This window comes from Argopecten irradians, chromosome 7 (assembly GCF_041381155.1).
Source record: "Argopecten irradians isolate NY chromosome 7, Ai_NY, whole genome shotgun sequence".
NCBI classification, from domain to species: domain Eukaryota; kingdom Metazoa; phylum Mollusca; class Bivalvia; order Pectinida; family Pectinidae; genus Argopecten; species Argopecten irradians.
In genome coordinates this window covers 13,741,465-13,766,767 of record NC_091140.1, presented here as the reverse complement: position 1 = coordinate 13,766,767, position 25,303 = coordinate 13,741,465, and the positions used below count along the sequence as shown (strand labels likewise).

General features: G+C 33.0%; 2 protein-coding genes across 23 annotated transcripts in view; one reads left to right on the top strand and one right to left on the bottom strand.

Annotated features, from left to right (window-relative positions):
• Positions 1–3,563, bottom strand: part of LOC138327607 (C-Jun-amino-terminal kinase-interacting protein 4-like) — an 83,870-nt gene extending 80,307 nt beyond the window's left edge. For all 22 annotated transcript variants that reach the window (XM_069273837.1, XM_069273822.1, XM_069273821.1 and 19 more), the window contains exon 1: positions 3,055–3,563. In XM_069273837.1, the coding sequence (XP_069129938.1) occupies positions 3,055–3,351 (297 nt within the window). In that variant the 5' untranslated portion in view covers positions 3,352–3,563. The remainder of the gene's footprint in view (positions 1–3,054) is intronic.
• LOC138327036 (uncharacterized) overlaps positions 3,546–25,303 on the top strand; it is a 31,096-nt gene continuing 9,338 nt past the window's right edge. The window contains exons 1-7 of the mRNA XM_069273027.1: positions 3,546–3,734; positions 5,579–5,679; positions 6,320–6,389; positions 6,626–6,756; positions 7,088–7,176; positions 7,740–8,487; positions 8,849–8,865. Coding sequence (XP_069129128.1) covers positions 3,566–3,734; positions 5,579–5,679; positions 6,320–6,389; positions 6,626–6,756; positions 7,088–7,176; positions 7,740–8,487; positions 8,849–8,865 — 1,325 coding nt within the window. The 5' untranslated portion in view covers positions 3,546–3,565. The remainder of the gene's footprint in view (positions 3,735–5,578; positions 5,680–6,319; positions 6,390–6,625; positions 6,757–7,087; positions 7,177–7,739; positions 8,488–8,848; positions 8,866–25,303) is intronic.

Below are 25,303 nucleotides of genomic sequence, written 5' to 3'. Positions count from 1 at the left end.
TGACGTAGTGACCAGATCAGGACTCAAACCCCAAATCTCTGAATAGTAGATGTATACATATGGCATGCCTTATCTTTCTGTAGTCAGACACATTCTAGTCTTAGATTTTTGGTGAACCAGAATTTATGCCATTTATTTTAGAAACATGTCAGTTTGAATCAAAAGTGTCTGAAATACGTATTCTAAGGCAATAGAAATCTGGGTGTATATTCCAAAATACATGCTATATACAGCTGGGTCACCGGTCTGTTCATGCAACTAATTAGGAAGGCCACGTGCACCTTGTCAATCAACTGAGTATATTACATTGACTGACAATGCTAGCCAATTATATTTCATAGGGGAGAAACCATACACTACTTGGCATGCCTGTCAAGTACATCTGACTGATTGTTTGATCAAACGAAAAATCACGGGAGCATGTCAACTGATCTGTAAAATCACAAAGTTTTTATTGTTGCACAGAAAAATGAAACATTATTATTAAGGCCATCCTGATTGATAGTGGTCCTCTCCCAGGAGATTTCAACACTGTCACAATACGTAAGTTAAAATGCGTCAGTATCAATTAAACTTTTTGATAATGCACATGATGTGACTGCAACCTTAGTAATATCAGAAGAAACCAGGTTTTATTTCATATACATATATATACCATCTACCGTATCTTTGACTTTTTATTAATATTATTGATTTTAAGCCTGTTGCATTTTAATTTTTCCCGTAACATCCTAGTTAAAGATACTCCACCGCTGACAAATGTTTTTTTTCTCCACTATCAAGAACAGGAGCAGACAATTTAGTATTTTTCTTCAGTTACAAAAGTTACTAACTGTACACCATTACTACCATTGAAATGTTTGATCTTCTAATTTTATTTTAAGTTAAAAATATAAAAAATAATTAATTGCATCCCGAAAAAATTCCGTGGCACTATATCCTAAATAGGGCTGGATCAAAATATCGATATACCGATCGTATCGGTTTTCGGCAATGTATTAAATATCGTATACTGCTGTATCGTTTTAACAACTCATCCTACTGTTTTCGTTAAAGACATAGGAAATTCCAAACAAAATTTATTCTGAAACATCATTCAAGTAACAGCATTTCAATCAAAAGGAGGTGTTTAAAGCATCTGTGACACCTAGATGGATTAGAAATTCCGTTTCATAATTAAGAATACAAATTGACAGAAATTGATTAACACCGATGATAAACCCAATCAAATGTTTGGTAGATTTTTTTCCTGGTTATAGAAAATTTTATCAAAATTGTCTTTTATTGTCACAATATTCGAAATACAAGGGTCAATTCAATTTGAAAAAGAGGTCCACTGTATCGTCAATACGTATCGTGTATTGTTTCAGTGTATTGTCAATACGTATCATATTGTTTTATACCTTCCAATACCCAGGCACTATATCCTATATGGAATGAAGTACTGATTGCCCATGCACCAAAGGCAAAATGAATTATTTTATATTATTTTTTGTGTTAATTAGACATATATATATATACATGATTAAACACCAATTATTGTTCAAATGATGAATATCATTTATGCTCTGTCGGCGGTGGAGCATCTTTAATATTTGGTGTGAAACATCAAGTGTCTCTGGGGCGAATGAACTATCTGGGGGTGAACTAGCTGCAATATTGTAGCTCAAAAGACTTTTTGATCGATAATGTTGTCCTCTTTAGAGCTACAATTGATGCCTATATATATTAATGCTAATGGAGCAAAGTGATGATTATGCAAACCATTATCAAACGTTTGTATTCATTTGATCGTATTGTTTTATATAACTTGAATAAAACTGAAACAATTATCCATATCATTATGCAATATCAAATTTACAGTGAGCCATTATTATTTCACATATAAATATGAACTGTTTTTGAGAGAAAAGTATACGACAAGTCTACAAATGATGAACTTGACATCTTGTGAATAGTAGATAATAAGAATGGTCATAATGTTTGTTTTGGACAAAAATGTTAAATATTGCATGTATACGCATGAAATAATTGGAAACCCACAAAAAAGTATGGAAAATTGATTTTCTGAGGCGATGCTCCACTAGGACACATAGGCACAGGGTTCTCACTAAGTTTTTTAATAGGTGGTTGAAAATATGATAATAGGTGGTTGGGGGCCACGTACAGGCCCCCGTGGTGGCCAATATTTATTCCTGACAAAAATAGCTGGTCGTAAACTAGGAAAAAGAAAAATGTTTTTGCTGGCAACTGGCTTTTAACGAGAACCCTGTAGGCACCATTTCGTACCCAGCAAAAAGGTATAGTAGGCCGGGTACGTATATTCGTTCTAAGGGCGAACCAACTTCGGGGGCCGGCGGCTAAAACAGTCTGGGGGCTAACAGACTTTGGGGCAAAACGTCTGGATACCCTTCATTCTCAAAAACATGAGACTGTTGAGCAATAAATATGTAACATATACACTGGATAGGATCTAGAGAAAATGTAGCTGTCTGGTAAGGGTTCAATCGAACTGGGACCTCTGAACACTAGCTGGATGCTCTTCTGATTGAGTTAAAAGCTGCATGGTTATCAATGTTTTACCTTATCTGTTCCTGCTTCACTAAGAAATATGCAGGTTTGCATTCAATCTGAATGTTAGCCTTAATTACAGTGACATGTTTGACATGTATTTGTAGTCATAAATTGATTACATGAAAACATGTCTATGATAAAATTGAATACAAATAAAGACTCCTTGTAGTAAATACTGAAAAACGTTTTCAAATTAAGACACAGATTCAAGATGTCCATTCAAACTCTTCAGGAAATTTGTAATGCAAGCTGTATCTGCATCTGTATGGGTTTCGCCGCTATAATATACCAAAACTGGTAATCTTGGAGCGGTAAGCTTAATGTAATGTAAAAATATTAATTTATTCAGAAGAGCATGACCAATATTTCTATATTTTTCTATGTTTTAAACCTTTGGAAGATTTTACAGATATGGATAATTTTAAAATTAAATAAGCCATGACCAGACCATCTCAATGTATGGGTGCAGCAGATTTATACCTGTTCAGCAGCCTTCCTGAGTTGTTTTTCTCTCTCATATTGAGTAAGCAGCTGCTCATTGTCATCCCTTAGCAGTTCTAACTCAACTTCGCTCTCCTGTTTATCGTTTAGTGCTTGGTCTAATCCTTCAAGGAGAGCGACGGTCAATGGCATAAGTTCCTTAACCACATCCTCGTCATATTTCTTGATCATACGTTCAAATTCTTTGTAAACGTTCGTAGCGAGAGACGAGACCTTTTCTGACATAACATGCCCCTCCTCAATCGTTCCATAAACCGTTTCTGTAATCGCAGCCATGGCTACGAGAGGGGTGTGCTTCCCAAAGAGAAAATTCACACCCCTGGATTAGGAGAAAGGGACAAAATCAAAACACAGGAAATGATTGAATGTTTGACGTATGCGTCTTTCCTCTCTCCTCCATCTTGCAAAAGTGACGGATTATCATGTGATGCAATGCGCATGTGTAAACTATTGTTTCCGGTTTGGTGGTATTTACAAACAAATCGGGAAAATGGCTGCTCACATCCACCGCATTGCTAAAATAGGTGGCCTGCTTGGACCGTCCTCGCGTGTTCTATCCTGTTATTCTCCAATTATTCGTAGATACACAAAGGAACTGAATGGAAACACAGTCAGAATAGGATGCTCGTCTGGATTCTGGGGCGACACGGCAGTTTCTGGTAACTGTTTGCTAACCGGCTAACTGGTCAATGCTACTGTACTGTAGACACGTCCAAAGTCCAGTCAAAATGAAAGTTAGGTCAAGATCACGCTCAGAAAGGCTTGTCGTAACACTACTAAACACCATGCATTGTCACGAACAATCATGATAAGTTATTCAGATGCAGTGTTTCAAAATGCTTGGAACACTTTACATCTGTCCATGACATTGTAGGCCTACTGTGAGTGTAACGATAATAAAGTTTTATTTAGAGGGGTCTCTAATATAGAGTATGGCAGAGTAGTCTTTGATTTCAGTAATTGTATGATAGCTAGGGCACACTACAATTAACTTGTAAGTTAATTGTTTGTTAAGTGTAGCCCTAGGCATATACAGTCAATAGGTAGTTTAATTTACACCTGATAGTCAACATGCAGGTATGGCCACACCTCTCCCTCCCTATACAGGTAAATGGGCAGTGCCTATGGCCAGTAAACAATATGCTGATTATCTGTAGTATTATAATTATAGAGACAACATGCTGTGGCACAGGTAAATACTCAGCTATGTATACCACTATCCAAATATACTGCACTGGCCTGCCTAAAGTTACAGTCAGCTCCCAGTATACAACATGTACAATAGACTGGTCTGGCCTGCCTAAAGCTATAACAGGTTTGACCATGGTGTAACAGTACCCTATCCTAGTACAGATAAAATGTAAATATGAAAAACCCAGACAACTTGTCCTTAATTTGTACATATATATATATAATCAACCTTAACCTAGCTCACTGTCACCACTGCCCACCCACACACATTTACAGGTAAATATGTGTAGTGCCCTTATATAGCTATATAGTCTTTTATGAAATTAACCAGTAGAAATATTCATATTAAACTGGCATAATATCAATGTTGTGTGTTAAAATATAATAATTATTGTGACCAACTATGCATGGTCATCATTATCTCATGAAAAAAGTTGCCATTCAAAAAAGTCCTTCAGCTAGTTTTCTTGTAGTGGTACTTTTAAGTTATTTCTAGTGATGGGCCGATGATCGGAAAGAAAAAAAAAGGAAATTAGTCGAAAAAAAATGACGACCAATAATCAATTAAGATTTCGAAAACCAATTAATCTGAATTTTTTGAAGGTGGTCCAAAATCTTCAGATTTGTGTAATTTTATAGTAGTCCGGTTATTTAATCACTAGTCCAAATTGAATACAAGTATGTACAGTCGTTTTGCTTCAGCACTTCAGTCATCATCACTTGACAATTTTTTACCCAAACTACAGTGTGAATAACATGATGCAATCAGAATGAAATAATTGCATATAGAATGCGGTGAAAATGTGTAAAAATGGAATTGACCATCGTTATTGTGAATAGAGCATATTATATTGATTTTGATTGGATGAAGAACCACTAGTCCAATCGGACTAGTCCATTATAATTGGCACTAGTCCGGCTGTAAAATTACTTGTCATGGGCATTGGACTAGTTAAAGTCGCAGACTGCAACTGAAGAATTAGATAGTCTATCCTACAGATATTTTTGTTCCCATGATGCATATTTAATTATTACAATGTAGAAAAGTGTTTAGAAGAATTATTATGTATAGGTGAATATATTTAGTTAATATAGATGTCTTAATGGTAATACATTTGTAATTATACATGTCTGCTTTCAGTATTAAAAAGTATAAAAAATATGGCGGTCATGAATAAACAACTTGGAAAACGCAAATTGACGGAGAGTGTGTCTGAATATTTCCTTCTAGTGTGCTCCTATAAGTTGGTATACCAAGAACAATTATAGCAAGATATCTAGTTTCTATTTCAACATCTATTTATATTTTCAGCCCCACAGCTTATTTATGGAGGGAAGATCGACTACCTGGTGTCCGATTATCTGTCAGAAATCACTATGTCCTTGATGACAGCAGCGAAAAACAAAAATCCAGTGCGTAAATTTTTATTGACTTTAAAAACCTGCATATCAAAGATTTAAAATGTTACCCAAGAAAAGGTTTCTTCTTAGATATGTTCAATTAGAAAAAAACAACTAATAACTAAAAAGATAGGCATATGCAATTTTCAATTATGACTAAGCCATTATTTATCTTATTATAGATTTATCATCTTGTATTGTAAAAAGTTGCAAAGTAAGGAATCAAACAACCACCTTGAATGTTTTTGGAAGATCTTTCTATAATTGTTTTTCTAATATGTATTGCTTACATTTTACAGTAAAACACTATTAAAAGAATGTATGTGAACAAACATAATTATCTCATTATGAGCACAGTTTGTTAAATACATATTACAAACCTCTTTTAGGAATCTTTGACGGGGAAAGAAAAAACTTCTTACAGCCATATATTTGTTTTAAAGTTTTACTGCACTAAGTCAGGTGAAAATTAACAAACCTTCAGGTCCCTATTTCTCAAAACAAACTTATGTCAAAAACTGATAAGTCAATTTTTTTCCATTTAAGTTACATAAGGAGAAAATCTTAAGTTTTGACTTAAGTCTGCACTTTTATTTTGAGAAATCAGAGCCAGGGCTATTTATATTATGCATGTAATTGAATTTTGTTGTAGGAAATGGGCTATGCTCCTGATTTTGTCTTGGCTTCCACAGCTCCATATATTAAAGAAATCAAAAAGAAAGGTAGGTCACGATCAAAGTGAAATGTGTCATTGAAGGGAATGCAATTGAACATTTTCTTTGTATGTTAATCAAGGTGCAATTATAGTTTTGAAAATATATCCCCAATTTAGAAAGAAAATTTATCATATGCATAAACTGATCTTAGAACACTGGCTCAAAACTGACAGAAAAATATAAAGGCCCATTCTATAGTCATGCTAAACTATGTTCTGTATTTTTATCTCCTTGACCTGAAGGTATCCGTGTGATAAGTAATGCGGGAGGAACCAACCCTCAGGCATGTGCTGCAGCCCTCCGAGAAGTCTGTCAGAAAGCCTCTGTAGATCTCAATATTGCCGTTGTCATGGGCGATGACCTTATGCCAAAAGTAAGATAACTTTGATAACATCAATAAAAAAATGGCAAAGATTTAACACCTCATATGAATAAAGATACAATAACACTACATCCCACACTTTTTAGGAAGGGGCATAGAAAAAATTTAGCATAACTAGATTTGACTGGACATGGATACTCAATTTGTTGTTTAAAAACTTATCCATGATATTGTAGTGTAAACGTTTGGTTAGGTCACCACTGTTGACTAGTAATGTCATTTACTCTATCATTTCTTTAGGGATTTATTTAAAAGATGATTGATAGCGATGATTGATAGCCTTCATGCTTGCTTATTGGTACATTGAATTGACATGCTGTAGTGCTCAGAGATCGATGAACAGGGATACAAGGAGATGTTTTCTGGACAGAAGTTCCCCAGCACAGTTAACAGTATGAATGCATATCTCGGGTAAGGTTTTAACTATCAAGCAAAATTTCCAAAAGGGAAAATAAGAGAATTTAACATTTAGTGGTATAAGGGAGATAATCATAAAATGAAAATCATATGTAGTTAATGACAACTGAACAGTTATTGGTCAATACCAAATTGTAATTTGTCATTCCCAAAATGATATTTTTCTAATTTTTTTAATGTGATTTATGATTTACCTAATAATAGATAGCATGTGATCAGTCTGTAAAGAAGATGCTAACTTTTGCAATTGGATCATGTCTCAAAATGTCTGTTTAAAAGGTGATTAACTCGAAAAACAAAAATGGAAGCAAACTTTAATATTGGGGTTTTGAGATATCAAAAAACATGGGAAAAGTGAAATTTACCGTTGATTAGTCCCACCTTGTGACATTCACAATCACCAGAAGTTGGGACTAATCAACAACAAATTGCACTTTACCCATGTTGTTTTTGGATCTCGAAACCGGTATGGAACAGTAAACAAAGAATTAGAATACAATGTTAGACGATCATGTTTTTTTCTCTCAAAAATGACAGTGGATTTGTTTTGTTTACAGAGCTGGTCCGATCGCCCGTGCCCTTGAGCTTGGTGCTGACATTGTGGTGACAGGGAGATGTACTGACAGTGCACTTGTTCTAGCCCCACTCCTTCATAAGGTAAAAACAAAGGAAACAATATCTACGCTTGTTCTAGCTCCACTCCTTCATAAGGTAAAAACAAAGAAAACAATATCTACGCTTGTTCTAGCTCCACTCCTTCATAAGGTAAAAACAAAGAAAACAATATCTACGCTTGTTCTAGCTCTGCCCCTTCATAAGGTAAAAACAAAGGAAACTATATCTACGCTTGTTCTAGCTCTACTCCTTCATAAGGTAAAAACAAAGAGAACAATATCTACGCTTGTTCTAGCTCCACTCCTTCATAAGGTAAAAACAAAGGAAACAATATCTACGCTTGTTCTAGCTCCACTCCTTCATAAGGTAAAAACAAAGGAAACAATATCTACGCTTGTTCTAGCTCTGCTCCTTCATAAGGTAAAAACAAAGGAAACAATATCTACACTTGTTCTAGCTCTGCTCCTTCATAAGGTAAAAACAAAGGAAACAATATCTACACTTGTTCTAGCTCCACTCCTTCATAAGGTAAAAACAAAGGAAACAATATCTACGCTTGTTCTAGCTCTACTCCTTCATAAGGTAAAAACAAAGGAAACAATATCTACGCTTGTTCTAGCTCCACTCCTTCATAAGGTAAAAACAAAGGAAACAATATCTACGCTTGTTCTAGCTCTGCTACTTCATAAGGTAAAAACAAAGGAAACAATATCTACGCTTGTTCTAGCTCCACTCCTTCATAAGGTAAAAACAAAGGAAACAATATCTACACTTGTTCTAGCTCCACTCCTCCATAAGGTAAAAACAAAGGAAACAATATCTACACTTGTTCTAGCTCCACTCCTTCATAAGGTAAAAACAAAGGAAACAATATCTACGCTTGTTCTAGCTCTGCTCCTTCATAAGGTAAAAACAAAGGAAACTATATCTACACTTGTTCTAGCTTTGCTCCTTCATAAGGTAAAAACAAAGGGAACAATATCTACACTTGTTCTAGCTCCACTCCTTCATAAGGTAAAAAAAAGGGAAACAATATCTACACTTGTTCTAGCCCCACTCCTTCATAAGGTAAAAACAAAGGAAACAATATCTACACTTGTTCTAGCCCCACTCCTTCATAAGGTAAAAACAAAGGAAACAATATCTACACTTGTTCTAGCCCCACTCCTTCATAAGGTAAAAACAAAGGAAACAATATCTACACTTGTTCTAGCTCTGCTCCTTCATAAGGTAAAAACAAAGGAAACAATATCTACACTTGTTCTAGCTCCACTCCTTCATAAGGTAAAAACAAAGGAAACAATATCTACACTTGTTCTAGCTCCACTCCTCCATAAGGTAAAAACAAAGGAAACAATATCTACACTTGTTCTAGCTCCACTCCTTCATAAGGTAAAAACAAAGGAAACAATATCTACGCTTGTTCTAGCTCTTGTCCTTTATAAGGTAAAAACAAAGGAAACAATATCTACGCTTGTTCTAGCTCCACTCCTCCATAAGGTAAAAACAAAGGAAACAATATCTACGCTTGTTCTAGCTCTTGTCCTTTATAAGGTAAAAACAAAGGAAACAATATCTACGCTTGTTCTAGCTCCACTCCTTCATAAGGTAAAAACAAAGGAAACAATATCTACGCTTGTTCTAGCTCCACTCCTCCTCCATAAGGTAAAAACAAAGGAAACAATATCTACGCTTGTTCTAGCTCTGCTCCTTCATAAGGTAAAAACAAAGGAAACAATATCTACGCTTGTTCTAGCTCTGCTCCTTCATAAGGTAAAAACAAAGGAAACAATATCTACGCTTGTTCTAGCTCCACTCCTTCATAAGGTAAAAACAAAGGAAACAATATCTACGCTTGTTCTAGCTCTGCTCCTTCATAAGGTAAAAACAAAGGAAACAATATCTACACTTGTTCTGGCTTTGCTCCTTCATAAGGTAAAAACAAAGGAAACAATATCTACGCTTGTTCTAGCTCCACTCCTCCATAAGGTAAAAACAAAGGAAACAATATCTACACTTGTTCTAGCTCTTGTCCTTTATAAGGTAAAAACAAAGGAAACAATATCTACACTTTTTCTAGCTCCACTCCTCCATAAGGTAAAAACAAAGGAAACAATATCTACGCTTGTTCTAGCTCTTGTCCTTTATAAGGTAAAAACAAAGGAAACAATATCTACACTTGTTCTAGCTCCACCCCTATATAAGGTAAAAACAAAGGAAACAATATCTACGCTTGTTCTAGCTCTTGTCCTTTATAAGGTAAAAACAAAGGAAACAATATCTACACTTGTTCTAGCTCCACTCCTCCATAAGGTAAAAACAAAGGAAACAATATCTACGCTTGTTCTAGCTCTTGTCCTTTATAAGGTAAAAACAAAGGAAACAATATCTTACACTTGTTCTAGCTCCACTCCTCCATATAAGGTAAAAACAAAGGAAACAATATCTACGCTTGTTCTAGCTCTGCTCCTTCATAAGGTAAAAACAAAGGAAACAATATCTACACTTGTTCTAGCTCCACTCCTTCATAAGGTAAAAACAAAGGAAACAATATCTACACTTGTTCTAGCTCTTGTCCTTCATAAGGTAAAAACAAAGGAAACAATATCTACACTTGTTCTAGCCCCACTCCTTCATAAGGTAAAAACAAAGGAAACAATATCTACACTTGTTCTAGCTCTGCTCCTTCATAAGGTAAAAACAAAGGAAACAATATCTACGCTTGTTCTAGCTCCACTCCTTCATAAGGTAAAAACAAAGGAAACAATATCTACACTTGTTCTAGCTCCACTCCTTCATAAGGTAAAAACAAAGGAAACAATATCTACACTTGTTCTAGCTCCACTCCTCCATAAGGTAAAAACAAAGGAAACAATATCTACGCTTGTTCTAGCTCCACTCCTCCATAAGGTAAAAACAAAGGAAACAATATCTACACTTGTTCTAGCTCCACTCCTCCATCAGGTAAAAACAAAGGAAACAATATCTACGCTTGTTCTAGCTCTGCTCCTTCATAAGGTAAAAACAAAGGAAACAATATCTACGCTTGTTCTAGCTCCACTCCTTCATAAGGTAAAAACAAAGGAAACAATATCTACGCTTTTTCTAGCTCCACTCCTCCATAAGGTAAAAACAAAGGAAACAATATCTACGCTTGTTCTAGCTCTTGTCCTTTATAAGGTAAAAACAAAGGAAACAATATCTACGCTTGTTCTAGCTCCACTCCTCCATAAGGTAAAAACAAAGGAAACAATATCTACGCTTGTTCTAGCTCCACTCCTCCATAAGGTAAAAACAAAGGAAACAATATCTACGCTTGTTCTAGCTCCACTCCTCCATAAGGTAAAAACAAAGGAAACAATATCTACACTTGTTCTAGCTTTGCTCCTTCATAAGGTAAAAACAAAGGAAACAATATCTACGCTTGTTCTAGCTCCACTCCTCCATAAGGTAAAAACAAAGGAAACAATATCTACACTTGTTCTAGCTCTTGTCCTTTATAAGGTAAAAACAAAGGAAACAATATCTACGCTTGTTCTAGCTCCACTCCTTCATAAGGTAAAAACAAAGGAAACAATATCTACGCTTGTTCTAGCTCCACTCCTTCATAAGGTAAAAACAAAGGAAACAATATCTACGCTTGTTCTAGCTCCACTCCTCCATAAGGTAAAAACAAAGGAAACAATATCTACGCTTGTTCTAGCTCCACTCCTTAATAAGGTAAAAACAAAGGAAACAATATCTACACTTGTTCTAGCTCCACTCCTTCATAAGGTAAAAACAAAGGAAACAATATCTACACTTGTTCTAGCTCCACTCCTCCATAAGGTAAAAACAAAGGAAAATATCTACGCTTGTTCTAGCTCCACTCCTCCATAAGGTAAAAACAAAGGAAAACAATATCTACACTTGTTCTGGGACTTTCACTCCTTCATAAGGTAAAAACAAAGGAAACAATATCTACGCTTGTTCTAGCTCCACTCCTCCATAAGGTAAAAACAAAGGAAACAATATCTACGCTTGTTCTAGCTCTCCTTATAAGGTAAAAACAAAGGAAACAATATCTACGCTTGTTCTAGCTCTTGTCCTTTAAAAAAAAAAAGGAAACAATATCTACGCTTGTTCTAGCTCTTGTCCTTTATAAGGTAAAAACAAAGGAAACAATATCTACGCTTGTTCTAGCTCTTGTCCTTATAAGGTAAAAACAAAGGAAACAATATCTACTTGTTCTAGCTATCCTTATAAGGTAAAAACAAAGGAAACAATATGTTGTTCTAGCTCCCTCCTTCATAAGGTAAAAACAAAGGAAACAATATCTACGCTTGTTCTAGCTCCACTCCTTCATAAGGTAAAAACAAAGGAAACAATATCTACGCTTGTTCTAGCTCTGCTCCTTCATAAGGTAAAAACAAAGGAAACAATATCTACGCTTGTTCTAGCTCTTGTCCTTTATAAGGTAAAAAACAAAGGAAACAATATTCTACGCTTGTTCTAGCTCTTGTCCTTATAAGGTAAAAACAAAGGAAACAATATCTACGCTTGTTCTAGCTCCACTCCTCCATAAGGTAAAAACAAAGGAAACAATATATTACACTTGTTCTAGCTCTTGTCCTTTATAAGGTAAAAACAAAGGAAACAATATCTACGCTTGTTCTAGCTCTTCCTCCATAAGGTAAAAACAAAGGAAACAATATCTACGCTTGTTCTAGCTCCACTCCTCCATAAGGTAAAAACAAAGGAAACAATATCTACGCTTGTTCTAGCTCTTGTCCTTTATAAGGTAAAAACAAAGGAAACAATATCTACACTTGTTCTAGCTCTTGTCCTCCATAAGGTAAAAACAAAGGAAACAATATCTACTTGTTCTAGCTCTCCTCATAAGGTAAAAACAAAGGAAACAATATCTACCTTGTTCTAGCTCTTGTCCTTTATAAGGTAAAAAACAAAGGAAACAATATCTACGCTTGTTCTAGCTCTTGTCCTTTATAAGGTAAAAACAAAGGAAACAATATCTACGCTTGTTCTAGCTCTTGTCCTTTATAAGGTAAAAACAAAGGAAACAATATCTACGCTTGTTCTAGCTCCACTCCTCCATAAGGTAAAAACAAAGGAAACAATATCTACGCTTGTTCTAGCTCTTGTCCTTTATAAGGTAAAAACAAAGGAAACAATATCTTACACTTGTTCTAGCTCTGCTCCTTCATAAGGTAAAAACAAAGGAAACAATATCTATGCTTGTTCTAGCTCTTGTCCTTTATAAGGTAAAAACAAAGGAAACAATATCTACGCTTGTTCTAGCTCCACTCCTCCATAAGGTAAAAACAAAGGAAACAATATCTACACTTGTTCTAGCTCCACTCCTCCATAAGGTAAAAACAAAGGAAACAATATCTACACTTGTTCTAGCTCCACTCCTCCATAAGGTAAAAACAAAGGAAACAATATCTACGCTTGTTCTAGCTCTTGTCCTTTATAAGGTAAAAACAAAGGAAACAATATCTACGCTTGTTCTAGCTCTGCTCCTTCATAAGGTAAAAACAAAGGAAACAATATCTACACTTGTTCTAGCTCCACTCCTTCATAAGGTAAAAACAAAGGAAACAATATCTACTTGTTCTAGCTCCACTTTCATAAGGTAAAAACAAAGGAAACAATATCTACGCTTGTTCTAGCTCCTTGTCCTTTATAAGGTAAAAACAAAGGAAACAATATCTACGCTTGTTCTAGCTCTTGTCCTTTATAAGGTAAAAAACAAAGGAAACAATATCTACACTTGTTCTAGCTTTTCTTCTAAGGTAAAAACAAAGGAAACAATATCTACACTTGTTCTAGCTCACTCCTTTATAAGGTAAAAACAAAGGAAACAATATCTACGCTTTGTTCTAGCTCTTGTCCTTTATAAGGTAAAAACAAAGGAAACAATATCTACGCTTGTTCTAGCTCTTGTCCTTTATAAGGTAAAAACAAAGGAAACAATATCTACACTTGTTCTAGCTCTACTCCTTCATAAGGTAAAAACAAAGGAAACAAAGGAAAATATCTACACTTGTTCTAGCTCCACTCCTCCATAAGGTAAAAACAAAGGAAACAATATCTACGCTTGTTCTAGCTCCACTCCTCCATAAGGTAAAAACAAAGGAAACAATATCTACACTTGTTCTAGCTCCACTCCTTTATAAGGTAAAAACAAAGGAAACAATATCTTACACTTGTTCTAGCTCTACTCCTTCATAAGGTAAAAACAAAGGAAACAATATCTACACTTGTTCTAGCTCCACTCCTCCATAAGGTAAAAACAAAGGAAACAATATCTACGCTTGTTCTAGCTCTTGTCCTTTATAAGGTAAAAACAAAGGAAACAATATCTACGCTTGTTCTAGCTCCACTCCTCCATCAGGTAAAAACAAAGGAAACAATATCTACGCTTGTTCTAGCTCCACTCCTCCATCAGGTAAAAACAAAGGAAACAATATCTACACTTGTTCTTGCTCCACTCCTCCATCAGGTAAAAAAAAACAAAGGAGGAAAACAATAACTACTTTTACACAAACAAAGGAAACAATATCACGGAAACAATAAAACAAAGGAAACAATACCATAGTAAAAAAAAAAACAAAGGAAACAATATCTACACGTAACTAAATAGCTCGACACAATTCTACATAAGGTAATAAACAAAGAAACTAATCTACTCTTGGTAGCTAAAACCACATAAGGTAAAAACAAAGGAAACAATATCTACACTAATATTTATCTTATACAGTGTTCATATAGCTAAACATTGAGCAATAAGTAACGGTATCAAAAAATAACACAATATCTACCTTGTATAAGGTAAAAACAAAGGAAACAATTATATCTAATTGTCTACAACTTGTTCTAGCTCTTGTCTACACTGGTTTAAAAATTGCATAAGTAAAAACAAAGGAAACAATATCTACGCTTGTTCTAGCTCTTAGTCACTCCTATAAGGTAAAAACAAAGGAAACAATATCTACACTTGTTCTAGCTCAATATCACTGTAAGATACTTTAGGGTAAAAACAAAGGAAACAATAACTACATATCAAAGTCATTTATAACAATATATATCTACACTATGTTAAGCTCCCCACTCCCTTCAGCAGGAAAGAATACCATTTATACACAGAATACATCATAAAAACAAAGGAAATAATAAACAATATCTCTACAATGGTAAAAACAATATACAGAAGTACAATAGTTACTAGCTACTAAGCACCACTCCTAAAAGTACATTATAACTATATTCTAGTAAAAAGGGATCAAAGGTAAACAGAAACAATCAAACAATATCTACACTTGTTCAAGAATGGAAACAATATCACTTGATCTAATATCCCCCATCATAAGGTAAAAACAAAGGAAACAATAATATCTAGCACTCATAAAACACAAAGGACTAACAATATCTCATTATAGCTAACTGGTAGTCCTTAATACAAGTACTTAATAACATCAACACTGGTAAGAAACAATATCTTAACTAAAACTGGTTCATCAGGAAAAACACAAGGAAACACTGGATACTAATACAACCCTGTTCTAGCTCTTGTACTTCAATCAAATTTATAACAAAGGTAACCTTCAAAGGAAAACAATATGTACAATATCACCCTGTTCTAGCTATAAAGGGGAACAAAGGTTACATAAAAACTGAAAACAATTCTACATTGTAAATATCATCCTCCATAAGTAAAACAAAAATGAAAACAATATCTACGCTTGTTCTAGCAAAGGAAGTCACAACACTCCTTCATAAGGTAAAAACAAATTAGTAAGGAACAATATCTACACTTGAACATACTATAAAACAAATATCACTGAAGAAGGGAACTAGAATTCTTTCATTGTCCTAGAATAATTATAAGTAAATTAAAAAAAAGGAAACAATATACACTGTACTAACATATCATCATTGTAGGGACAAGGAAACAATATGACTACATTGTTCTACCTAAATAAGGTAAAAACAAAGGAACAGACAAAATATCTAACACTTGTTCTACAATTCATAAGGTAAAAACAAAGGAAACACAATATCTACAAGCACTCCTCCTTATCAGGTAAAAACAAAGGAAACAACAAAGAAAGGAAACAATATCTACACTGCTAAACTTTCTAATAAAGGACAAACTGGAAAAACAATATCAACACTAAATCTCTCATGTCCTTTATAAGGTAAAAACAATAGGAAATAATCATATACACATGTTCATATCTAAACTGTACTCAATAATGGTACTAAAAATGAAATATCTACAATAGCTCTGTACCTAAATATTAATCATAATGTAACTTGGACTCACATAGAAAAACAAATACTCTGAAACAAATCATCTACACTGCTTCTCAATACACACATATCTCTAACACAATAAGTAAGGACAACAATAAAAACTGTATCTCAAATATCATCAATACACTGGAGACAATAGAAAATGAAAACAATATCTAACAGCTATCACCCTTCATAAGGTAAAAACAAAGGAAACAATATCTGTACACTTGTTCTAAATACATAAGTACAATACAAAGAAAAAACAATACATCTGTTAAATCATACAGGTTAATATCAACAAGGTTGAACAATAACAATATGGGTCTACAATATGGATGTACTCAATACATAACCGAAGAAATATCAATACAGCATATCTACACTGTACATAGAAAACAGAAAACAATCATCTACACTGTACCTTCTAATCAGTTAGTAAGGTACTCAAAACACAATATCTGTACCTACACTGGTCACAATCAAGTAAGAGACAAGAAACATGACACTTGTAATCTCAATACCTTTCTTAATGGTAAACAAAGAAAATGAAACAATACATATCTACACTTGTTACTAGAACAACACTACACTCTGTAATAAATACAGAAAAACACATATCTAAGGTACTAGAAAATGAACAATATCTTCAATAAGGCTGTACTCAAAATATAAACAATATCTACACTGGTACTCAATGAAAACAATATCTACACTGTACTCTACACATACTTAAGTAAAAAACAAAGAAACAATATCTACACTGTTCTAATTACCACAATAAAGTACAAAAAATAAACAATATCTACCTAAATACACATCAATAAGTCTAGAAAATGAAAACAATATGTACCTAAATTATCAAGGGACATGGTAAAATGAAAACAATATCTGCTACACTAAATATCATCAATTAGTAAGAATAAGAAAATGAAAACATATCTACACTGTACTCAAGCTCCATCAATAAGGTAAAAACAAAGAAACAAAAACAATCTACCTTAGTTCTAATACTCAATCATAAGGTTATCTACACTAAATAATGAAAACAATATCTGAACCTAACTATCATCAATAGTAAGATACATCATCTACAAAGGTAAAAACAAAGGAAAACAATATCTGTACACATATTCTATCAATAAGGTAAAAACAAAGGAAACAATCTTGTTCTACGCTTGTTCTATAAGTAAGAGGAATAGAAACAATGCACAATAATCTGTACACAATACCATAAGGTAAAACAATACAGAAACAATATAGTAAAATGGTTCTAAACAATGTCACTTCATCAATAAGGAAAAATAAAAAGGAAACAATATCACTGTCAATACACACACTTGTTCTAATATCATCAATAAGGGTAAAAACAAAGGTAAATTTCTCACTTTACTCAATAACACTTCATAAGCATGAAAATAAATCATACTGGTACTAAATAATCAATAAGTAATAAAAGGAACTCACTGTACTCATACAATAATCATCTAAGGAAACATACAATACAGACATACACAAAAAAAACAAATCCTGGTACTAAATAAAACATAAGTAGGAACATAAATGGTTAATAAAAACAATCAAAAAACATAAAATACACACACAATATCTGTACCTTCAAGAAACAATATCTACGCTGGAAAATGTTCAATATCTAATACACACAATATCAGAACAATATCTACACTTGTACTCATAAGTAAAACACAAAAGAAAACAATATCTACTACCTGGTACTCAATACAGACACATAAGGTAAAACAGGTACAAAGAAAACAATATCTGGTATCTACACTTCAAATATCAGGTATCATAGAAACATGAAAACACTTACTTACCTAAAATACCATCAACAAAGTAAAAACAAAGGAATACTAAAACAATATCTACGCTAAATATCATCAAAGTCAGAATCTAAGGTAAAAACAATAAAACAATATCTACACTTGGTTCTAGCTCCACACAATTCAAGGTAACAAGGTAAACAATATCACACTTGTTCTAGCAAATGCTCCTTTATCTGGTAAAAGTACATCAAACACAGACAATATCTAACTGGTAGCTCAATACCACACTATCTTTAAAAAAACAAAGGTAAACAATATCAATGCTTGTTCTATCTGCTACATCACTCCTTCATAAGGTAAAAAATCAAAGGAAATATCAACACAAATATCTACACTTGTTCTAGCTCAACAATGGTACTTCATAAGGTAAAAACAAAGGAAACAATATCTACACTTGTTCTAGCTCCACACAATTCTAAGCTCAATACAAAGGAAAACAATATCTACACTTTGTCTAATACACACACTAAGGTAAAAACAAAAGGAAACAATATCTACACTTGTTCTAGCTAACACTTAACACTGGTACATCAAACAAAGGAAACAATATCTACACTTGTTCTAGCTAACACACCTCATCTAAGGTAAAAACAAAGGAAACAATATCTACCTTGTTCTAGCTCTACTCAATACACTCCTTCTATAAAAATAAGGAAACAATATCTACACTTGTATCATTCAGACAAGGAAGACACTCCTACAAAAGAAAAAATATCTAAGGAACTAAATATCATCACACTTGTTCTAGCTCCACTCCTTAATAAGGTAAAAACAAATCTGAAACAAATATATCAACTACTTGTTCTAGAAAACAATCCACTCCTTCATAAGGTAAAAACAAAGGAAACAATATCTACACTTGTTCTAGCTCCACTCAATCCTAAGGGTAAAAACAAAGGAAACAATATCTACACTTGTTCTAGCTCCACTCCTCCATAAGGTAAAAACAAAGGAAACAATATCTACACTTGTTCTACATCCACTTTTAAGGTAAAACTGAAAACAATATCTGTACACTTAAACAACACTCCTCATTAAAAACAATAAAACACATATCTGTTCTACTTTACTCCTCAATAAGGTAAAAACAAAGGAAACAAAACACTATGTTCTAGCCATACTCATCATAAGGTAAAACAAAGAAATAAATACACTGGTACTCTAAACATATAAGGTAAAAAACAAAGGAAACAAACAATATCTACACTTGTTCTAGCTCTACTCACCTTCATAAGGTAAATGGATATCTAAAACAATACACTTGTACTAATACAGCACAATATCACTACACTTCAATAAGGAAAAAGATCAAAGGAAACAATATCTACACTGGTATCCTTCATAAGGTAAAACAAACAAAATATCAATAGCTTGTATCTACTTCCTCCAATAAGGTAAAAACAAAGGAAACAATATTACACTTGTATCTACTCACGGTCCTTAATAAGGTAAAAATCAAAGGAAACAATATCTACACTTGTTTAACTCCAATCTCCTCATCTAAGGTAAAACAAAAAAAGGAAACAATATCTACACTTGTACTCTACCACTCCACATAAGGTAAAAACAAAGAAAAACATATCTACACTTGTTCTACAGCTTGTCTCCTCAATAAGGTAAAAACAAAGGAAACAATATCTACACTTGTTCTAAGGTGACTCCTGGTAAAAACACAAAGCAATATCTACACTTGTTGAAACACAATAGCTCTCCTTTAAGGTAAAAAACAAAGGAAAACATCTACGCTTGTTCTACCCATCACTCCTTCTCAATAAGGTAAAAACAAACAGGAAACAAATATCTACACTGTTCTATAAAGCTCATAGGTAAAAACAAAGGAAACAATATCTACAGGTACTCTCTAGCTCACAATATTAAGGTAAAAACAAAGGAAACAATATCTACATTTACTTCTAGCTCCACTCCTCCATAAGGTAAAAACAAAGGAAACATATATCTACAATACTTGTTCTAGCCCACACTCCTTCATAAGGTAAAAACAAAGGAAACAATATCTACACTTGTAAAACCTTCAATAAGGAAAAACAAAGGAAACAATATCTACACTTGTACTAATAGCTGGTAAAACAAAGAAAATAAAAACAATATTGTACCTAAATATCCTTTTATAGGTAAAAACAAAGGGAAAACAATATCTACACTTGTTCTACTCACAATATCTACACATAAGGTAAAAAACAAAGGAAACAATATCTAAGAACACTTGTTACTAGCTATATTAATATAAAAAAAAAAAGAAAACAATATCTACACTTGTACTCTATCCCACATCCTCATAAGGTAAAAACAAAGGAAACAATATCTACACTGTACTCTAGCTACTCATCATATAAGGTAAAACAAAGGAAAACAATATCTACACTTGTTCTACAATAGCTCCACTCCTCCATAAGGTAAAAAAGGAAAAACAATATCTACACTTGTTCTAATAATCACACAATAATCTAAGGTAAAAACAGAAACAATATCTACACTGTACCTCAATAGCTCTACTCATTAGTGACTGGTAAAGGAAAATGAAACAATATCTACGCTGTTCTAGGGGTAAAAACAAAGAAACACAATCTACACTGTAGCTAAATATCCTTCAAAAGTAAGGAGACAAAGGAAATGAAACAATATCTACGCTTGTACCTAGCTCCATCAATCCTATACTGGTAAAAACACAAAGGAAACACTCAATATCTTACACTGGTACCAAGCTCTGCACATCCATAAGTAAAAACAAAGAAAACAATATCTACACTTGTATTCTAGCTCTACACTCCTAATCAAAGGTAAAAAAATGAAAATGGAAAACAATATCTACACTTGTTCTAGCTTCTACAATATCTTCATAAGGTAAAAACAAAGACAAAATATCTACACTTGTTCTAACATCAATATCACACTAGGTACAAATAGAAAATGAAACAATATCTACTGGTACACTCCACTCACTCCATAAGGTACTCAAAGGAAACAATATCTACACTTACCTCAATCACATGCAATCATCATAAGGTAAAAACATGAAAACATGGGTATCTGTACAAATCATCTACAGCTCAATAAAATCAGAGACAGGTAAAAATGGAAAACAATATCTACACTTGTACTAAACTCCATCATAGAAAAAAAACAAATGGAAACAATATTACACTTGTACTCAATACAGACAAATTCTCACTGTCAATAAGGTAAAAACAACAAAGAAACAATATCTACACTTTTACTAGGCTCAATACAGACATTAAGTAAACTGGTACTAGAAAATGAAAACAATATCTACACTGTGTTCAATACTCACAATAATTACAAGGTAAAAAAAGAACAATATCTACATTGGTTCTAACCCATAGACACAATAAGGTAAAATGGTACTCAAGGAAAATCTATGTACCCTAAATATCTACACTTACTCTATACTCAAATTCACACTAAGAAATAAGTACAAACAAGAACAATATCTACAATGTACTCTATACACACACAATATCACACATAAAATACAAAAAATGAATATCTACACTGTACTTTTGCTAGCTCAACTCCTTCATAATAAAAACAACATGGAAAATGACAATATCTACTTGTTCTAATCCATCATCCTCCATAATGGTAAAAAAACAAAGGAAGACAAATATCTACACTGGTTCTAAGACTTCTATCTTTAAATAACACTGGTAAAAACAAAGGAAACAATATCTACACTTGTTCTCATCCAACTATCATCATATAGTAAAACAAAGGAAAAGAAAAAATCTACACTTGTTCTACAGACACAATATCTTTATAGATAAGAAAAAATCATACACTTGTACTCAATACACACACTTCATAAGGTAAAAACAAAGGAAACAATATCTACGCTTGTGGTACTCTAGCTACCTCCTAAGGTACATAAAAAGGAAACAATATGTACTCATAAAGATCATCAATACAAAAGGTAAAACAAAGGTACACAATACATAGACACTTGTTCTGAAAACAATCACTCCTGGTAAAAACTTATCTACGCTTGTTCTAAACCACAATATCTTACCTCCATAATTAATAAACAAAGAAAATGAAACAATATCTATATCATTGTTCTAGATTAAATGTAAAAAATCAACACCTAAATATCACACACAATCTACAATTTACTCAATTTACACAAAAAAAAAGGAACAATATCTACACTTGTACTCTAAATATATTATTAAATAACAAAGGAAACAACATATCAGTACACTGGTTCTACAAATCACATCAATTACATAAGGTAAAAACAAAACAATATCTGACACTTGTATCTTTAGTACTTCATAAAATGAAATATCAATAGTAAATATACATCACACTTGTTCTAGATGTCACACATTTATGGTAAAATGAAAACAATATATCTTACTTGGTACTTTTCACAGCACTCATAACTACAAGGTAAAATGAAAACAATTACACTTACTCTAATACCACTCCTTTAAAAACAAAGAAACAATATCTACACTTGTTCTATCATCAATACTCAAACCATTTTCAGAAAGGAAACAAATCTACACTGTTCTAAACAGCACTTATCATCCTTATAAGGTATAAAAACAATATCTGTACATTCTACACTATCATTATAAGGTAAAACTCAAGGAAGACAATATCTACACTTGGTCTCAATAACAGCTATTTGTACTTCAAAACAGTAAAAAGTAAAGGACTGAAAATGAAAACAATATCTACACTGTTTCAATATCATCAATAAGTAAGAGGTTACATACAGACAAATAAACACATATCTACCTTGTTCTACAGCTCATTAAAAAATGGTAAAATACAAAGGAAATGATTCTATATACTGTTAAATACATCAACTCTTTCAAAAACAATATCTAATTACTAATACAGACACACTCCACTGGTTCAATAAGGTAAAAAAAAAAAAATATTACACTTGAATATCCGACACTTGTATTAATGGGGACAAAGAAAATTCAAAAAAAACAATATCTACACTGGTACTCAATACACAATATCACTCATACATCAGTTAAAAAACAAATTACGAGTACTATCTAAAATGGTCCATTAAGGTAAGAGACAAGAACACAAAGGAAACAATATCTTTGTTCTTAGCCCATCTCAATACAATAAGAAAACACTGTAAATGGAAACAATATCTGTACATTGTTCACTCCAACCTCAAAAGAAAACAATATCTAAACACTGGTACCATAAAGACACAATTTCATAAGGTAAAACTCAAAAAGAAACAATATCTACACTGGTGTTCTAAGATATCCTTCAAAGGTTAAAAACAAAGGTTCTACGTTTGTTCTAAATTTATTAAAAATAAGGAAAATTGAATATCTATATTGTTTCTAGCTTATGTACCTTTTAAGGTAAAAACTTGGAAACAAAATAAAAATCTATCGCTGTACAGTAGACATCTTATACATAGGTACTCAAAGGAAACAATATCTACACTTGTTCTTAGCCACCATCTACATGGTAAAACTGAAAACACAATATCTACACTTGTACTCAATAGGCAGAACAATATCCGTCATAAGGTAAAATACAGAAACAATATCTACACTTGTTTAACTAATACATCACATTTTATAACCTGGTAAAAAACAAAAACAATATCTTACCTAAACCACCTACATGGTAAAAACAAATAAACAATATCTACACTTGTACTAATACACAAATAAAAATTCAGTTCATAAGGTAAATTAAACAAAGGAAACAATATCTTACTGTTCTAAAAATCATCAATAAGGTAAAAGACAAAGAAAAAATATCTACACTTGTTCTAAATATCATCATGTACAATACAGAAAATGAAACAATATCTACGCTGTACTAATCTCATTAATAAGGTAAAAACAAAATATATCTACGTTCACTCTTTCTACATAAGGTAAAAAACTTCAATATACACAATATCTAGGTACCTAAAAGGTAAAAATCAAAGGAAACAATAAAACACAATAAATACATTGTTCTAGCTATCATTAAATAAGGTAAGAACATACAAAATGGTTATCTACTACAAAGTGTCATCAATATCACCATCAGTACAAACAAAGGAAACTAAATACAATAATGCTTCATCAATAGGGGACACCCTATTATAAGTGGGAATTGACAATATCTACTTGTTCTAAATATCTTGTCCTTTAAAGGTATAAAAAAAGAAACAATCAATATCTCTTTTAGAAAGGTAAGAAAATGAAAGGAAACAATATCAACCTTGTTCACTTACTCCTTGGAAGGGGAAACAAATATATCACCTGTATCTAAATCACTCCTCCACGAAAAAAGACATACAGCTATCACTGTACCTCTTGTCATTATAATATAAAAACAATATCTGTACAATCATCAATCCCTCCATAAGGTAAAAAAAAGAAAACAATATCTGTACTACATGAACTTGTACATAGTCAAGAACACTTCTCAGGGGTGAAACAACTATCTATGTACAAATATCGATCCCCAAATAAGGTAAAAACAAAGCAATATTACACTTGTGATCTGGATAAGGTAAAAAAAGGAAAACAATGTCTACACTTGTTACATATCACACTCCTCCAAAAGTGTAAAAACATGGAAACTGAAATATCCCTTGAAAAAAACATTCATAATAAAATACAAATGGAAAACAATATTGCAATTTTTTCTAAATATCCCTCATAAGTGGAAACAACAAAGAAAACAATATCACCGATTTGTTCTCTGTAACAATCTCCATAAGGTAAAAAACAAAGGAAAACAATAAAATTCTAGCCTCACTCTGATAAGGTAAAAACAAATCAATATCAATGGACATTTTAAAACAATGACTTGTAATAGGCATACTTAAATGGCATAAAACCAGTAACAATTAAATGAAACAATATCTGTTGTAATTGTATACCACCGCGGGTATTATATCTATAGGGAAGACCTTGAAACTTTGTACTCAATTGTCAGGAAAATCTTTCGGGGCCGATCAGATGGCACTTGACGAAAGCGGTGCTCTGAAATCGAGCTATCCCATGGGTGATAAGTGTGGCATAGTGTAGTGTAATCAACCGTGGGTCACTGACAATGCTAATACAGAGGTTTAGAGATAACTAAGTTTTGTTATAGTACAATTTGCTCCCACCTTCTGGCAATTGTGATCTGATGGTGGAAGTTATTAATGGTAAGTCATACTTCACCAGTACTTGAAATAGACATATTGAAAGTGTTGATTATGTCTCTGACTATATTTCTTCATTGTTGAAACAATACGAAAGAAAAAGAATTTCAGTGGTACTAAACAATCGTGGGGTGGTCTCCCTTAGATTGTAGACGAATTAAAAAAAAAGAAAAAAGACTTCCTATAG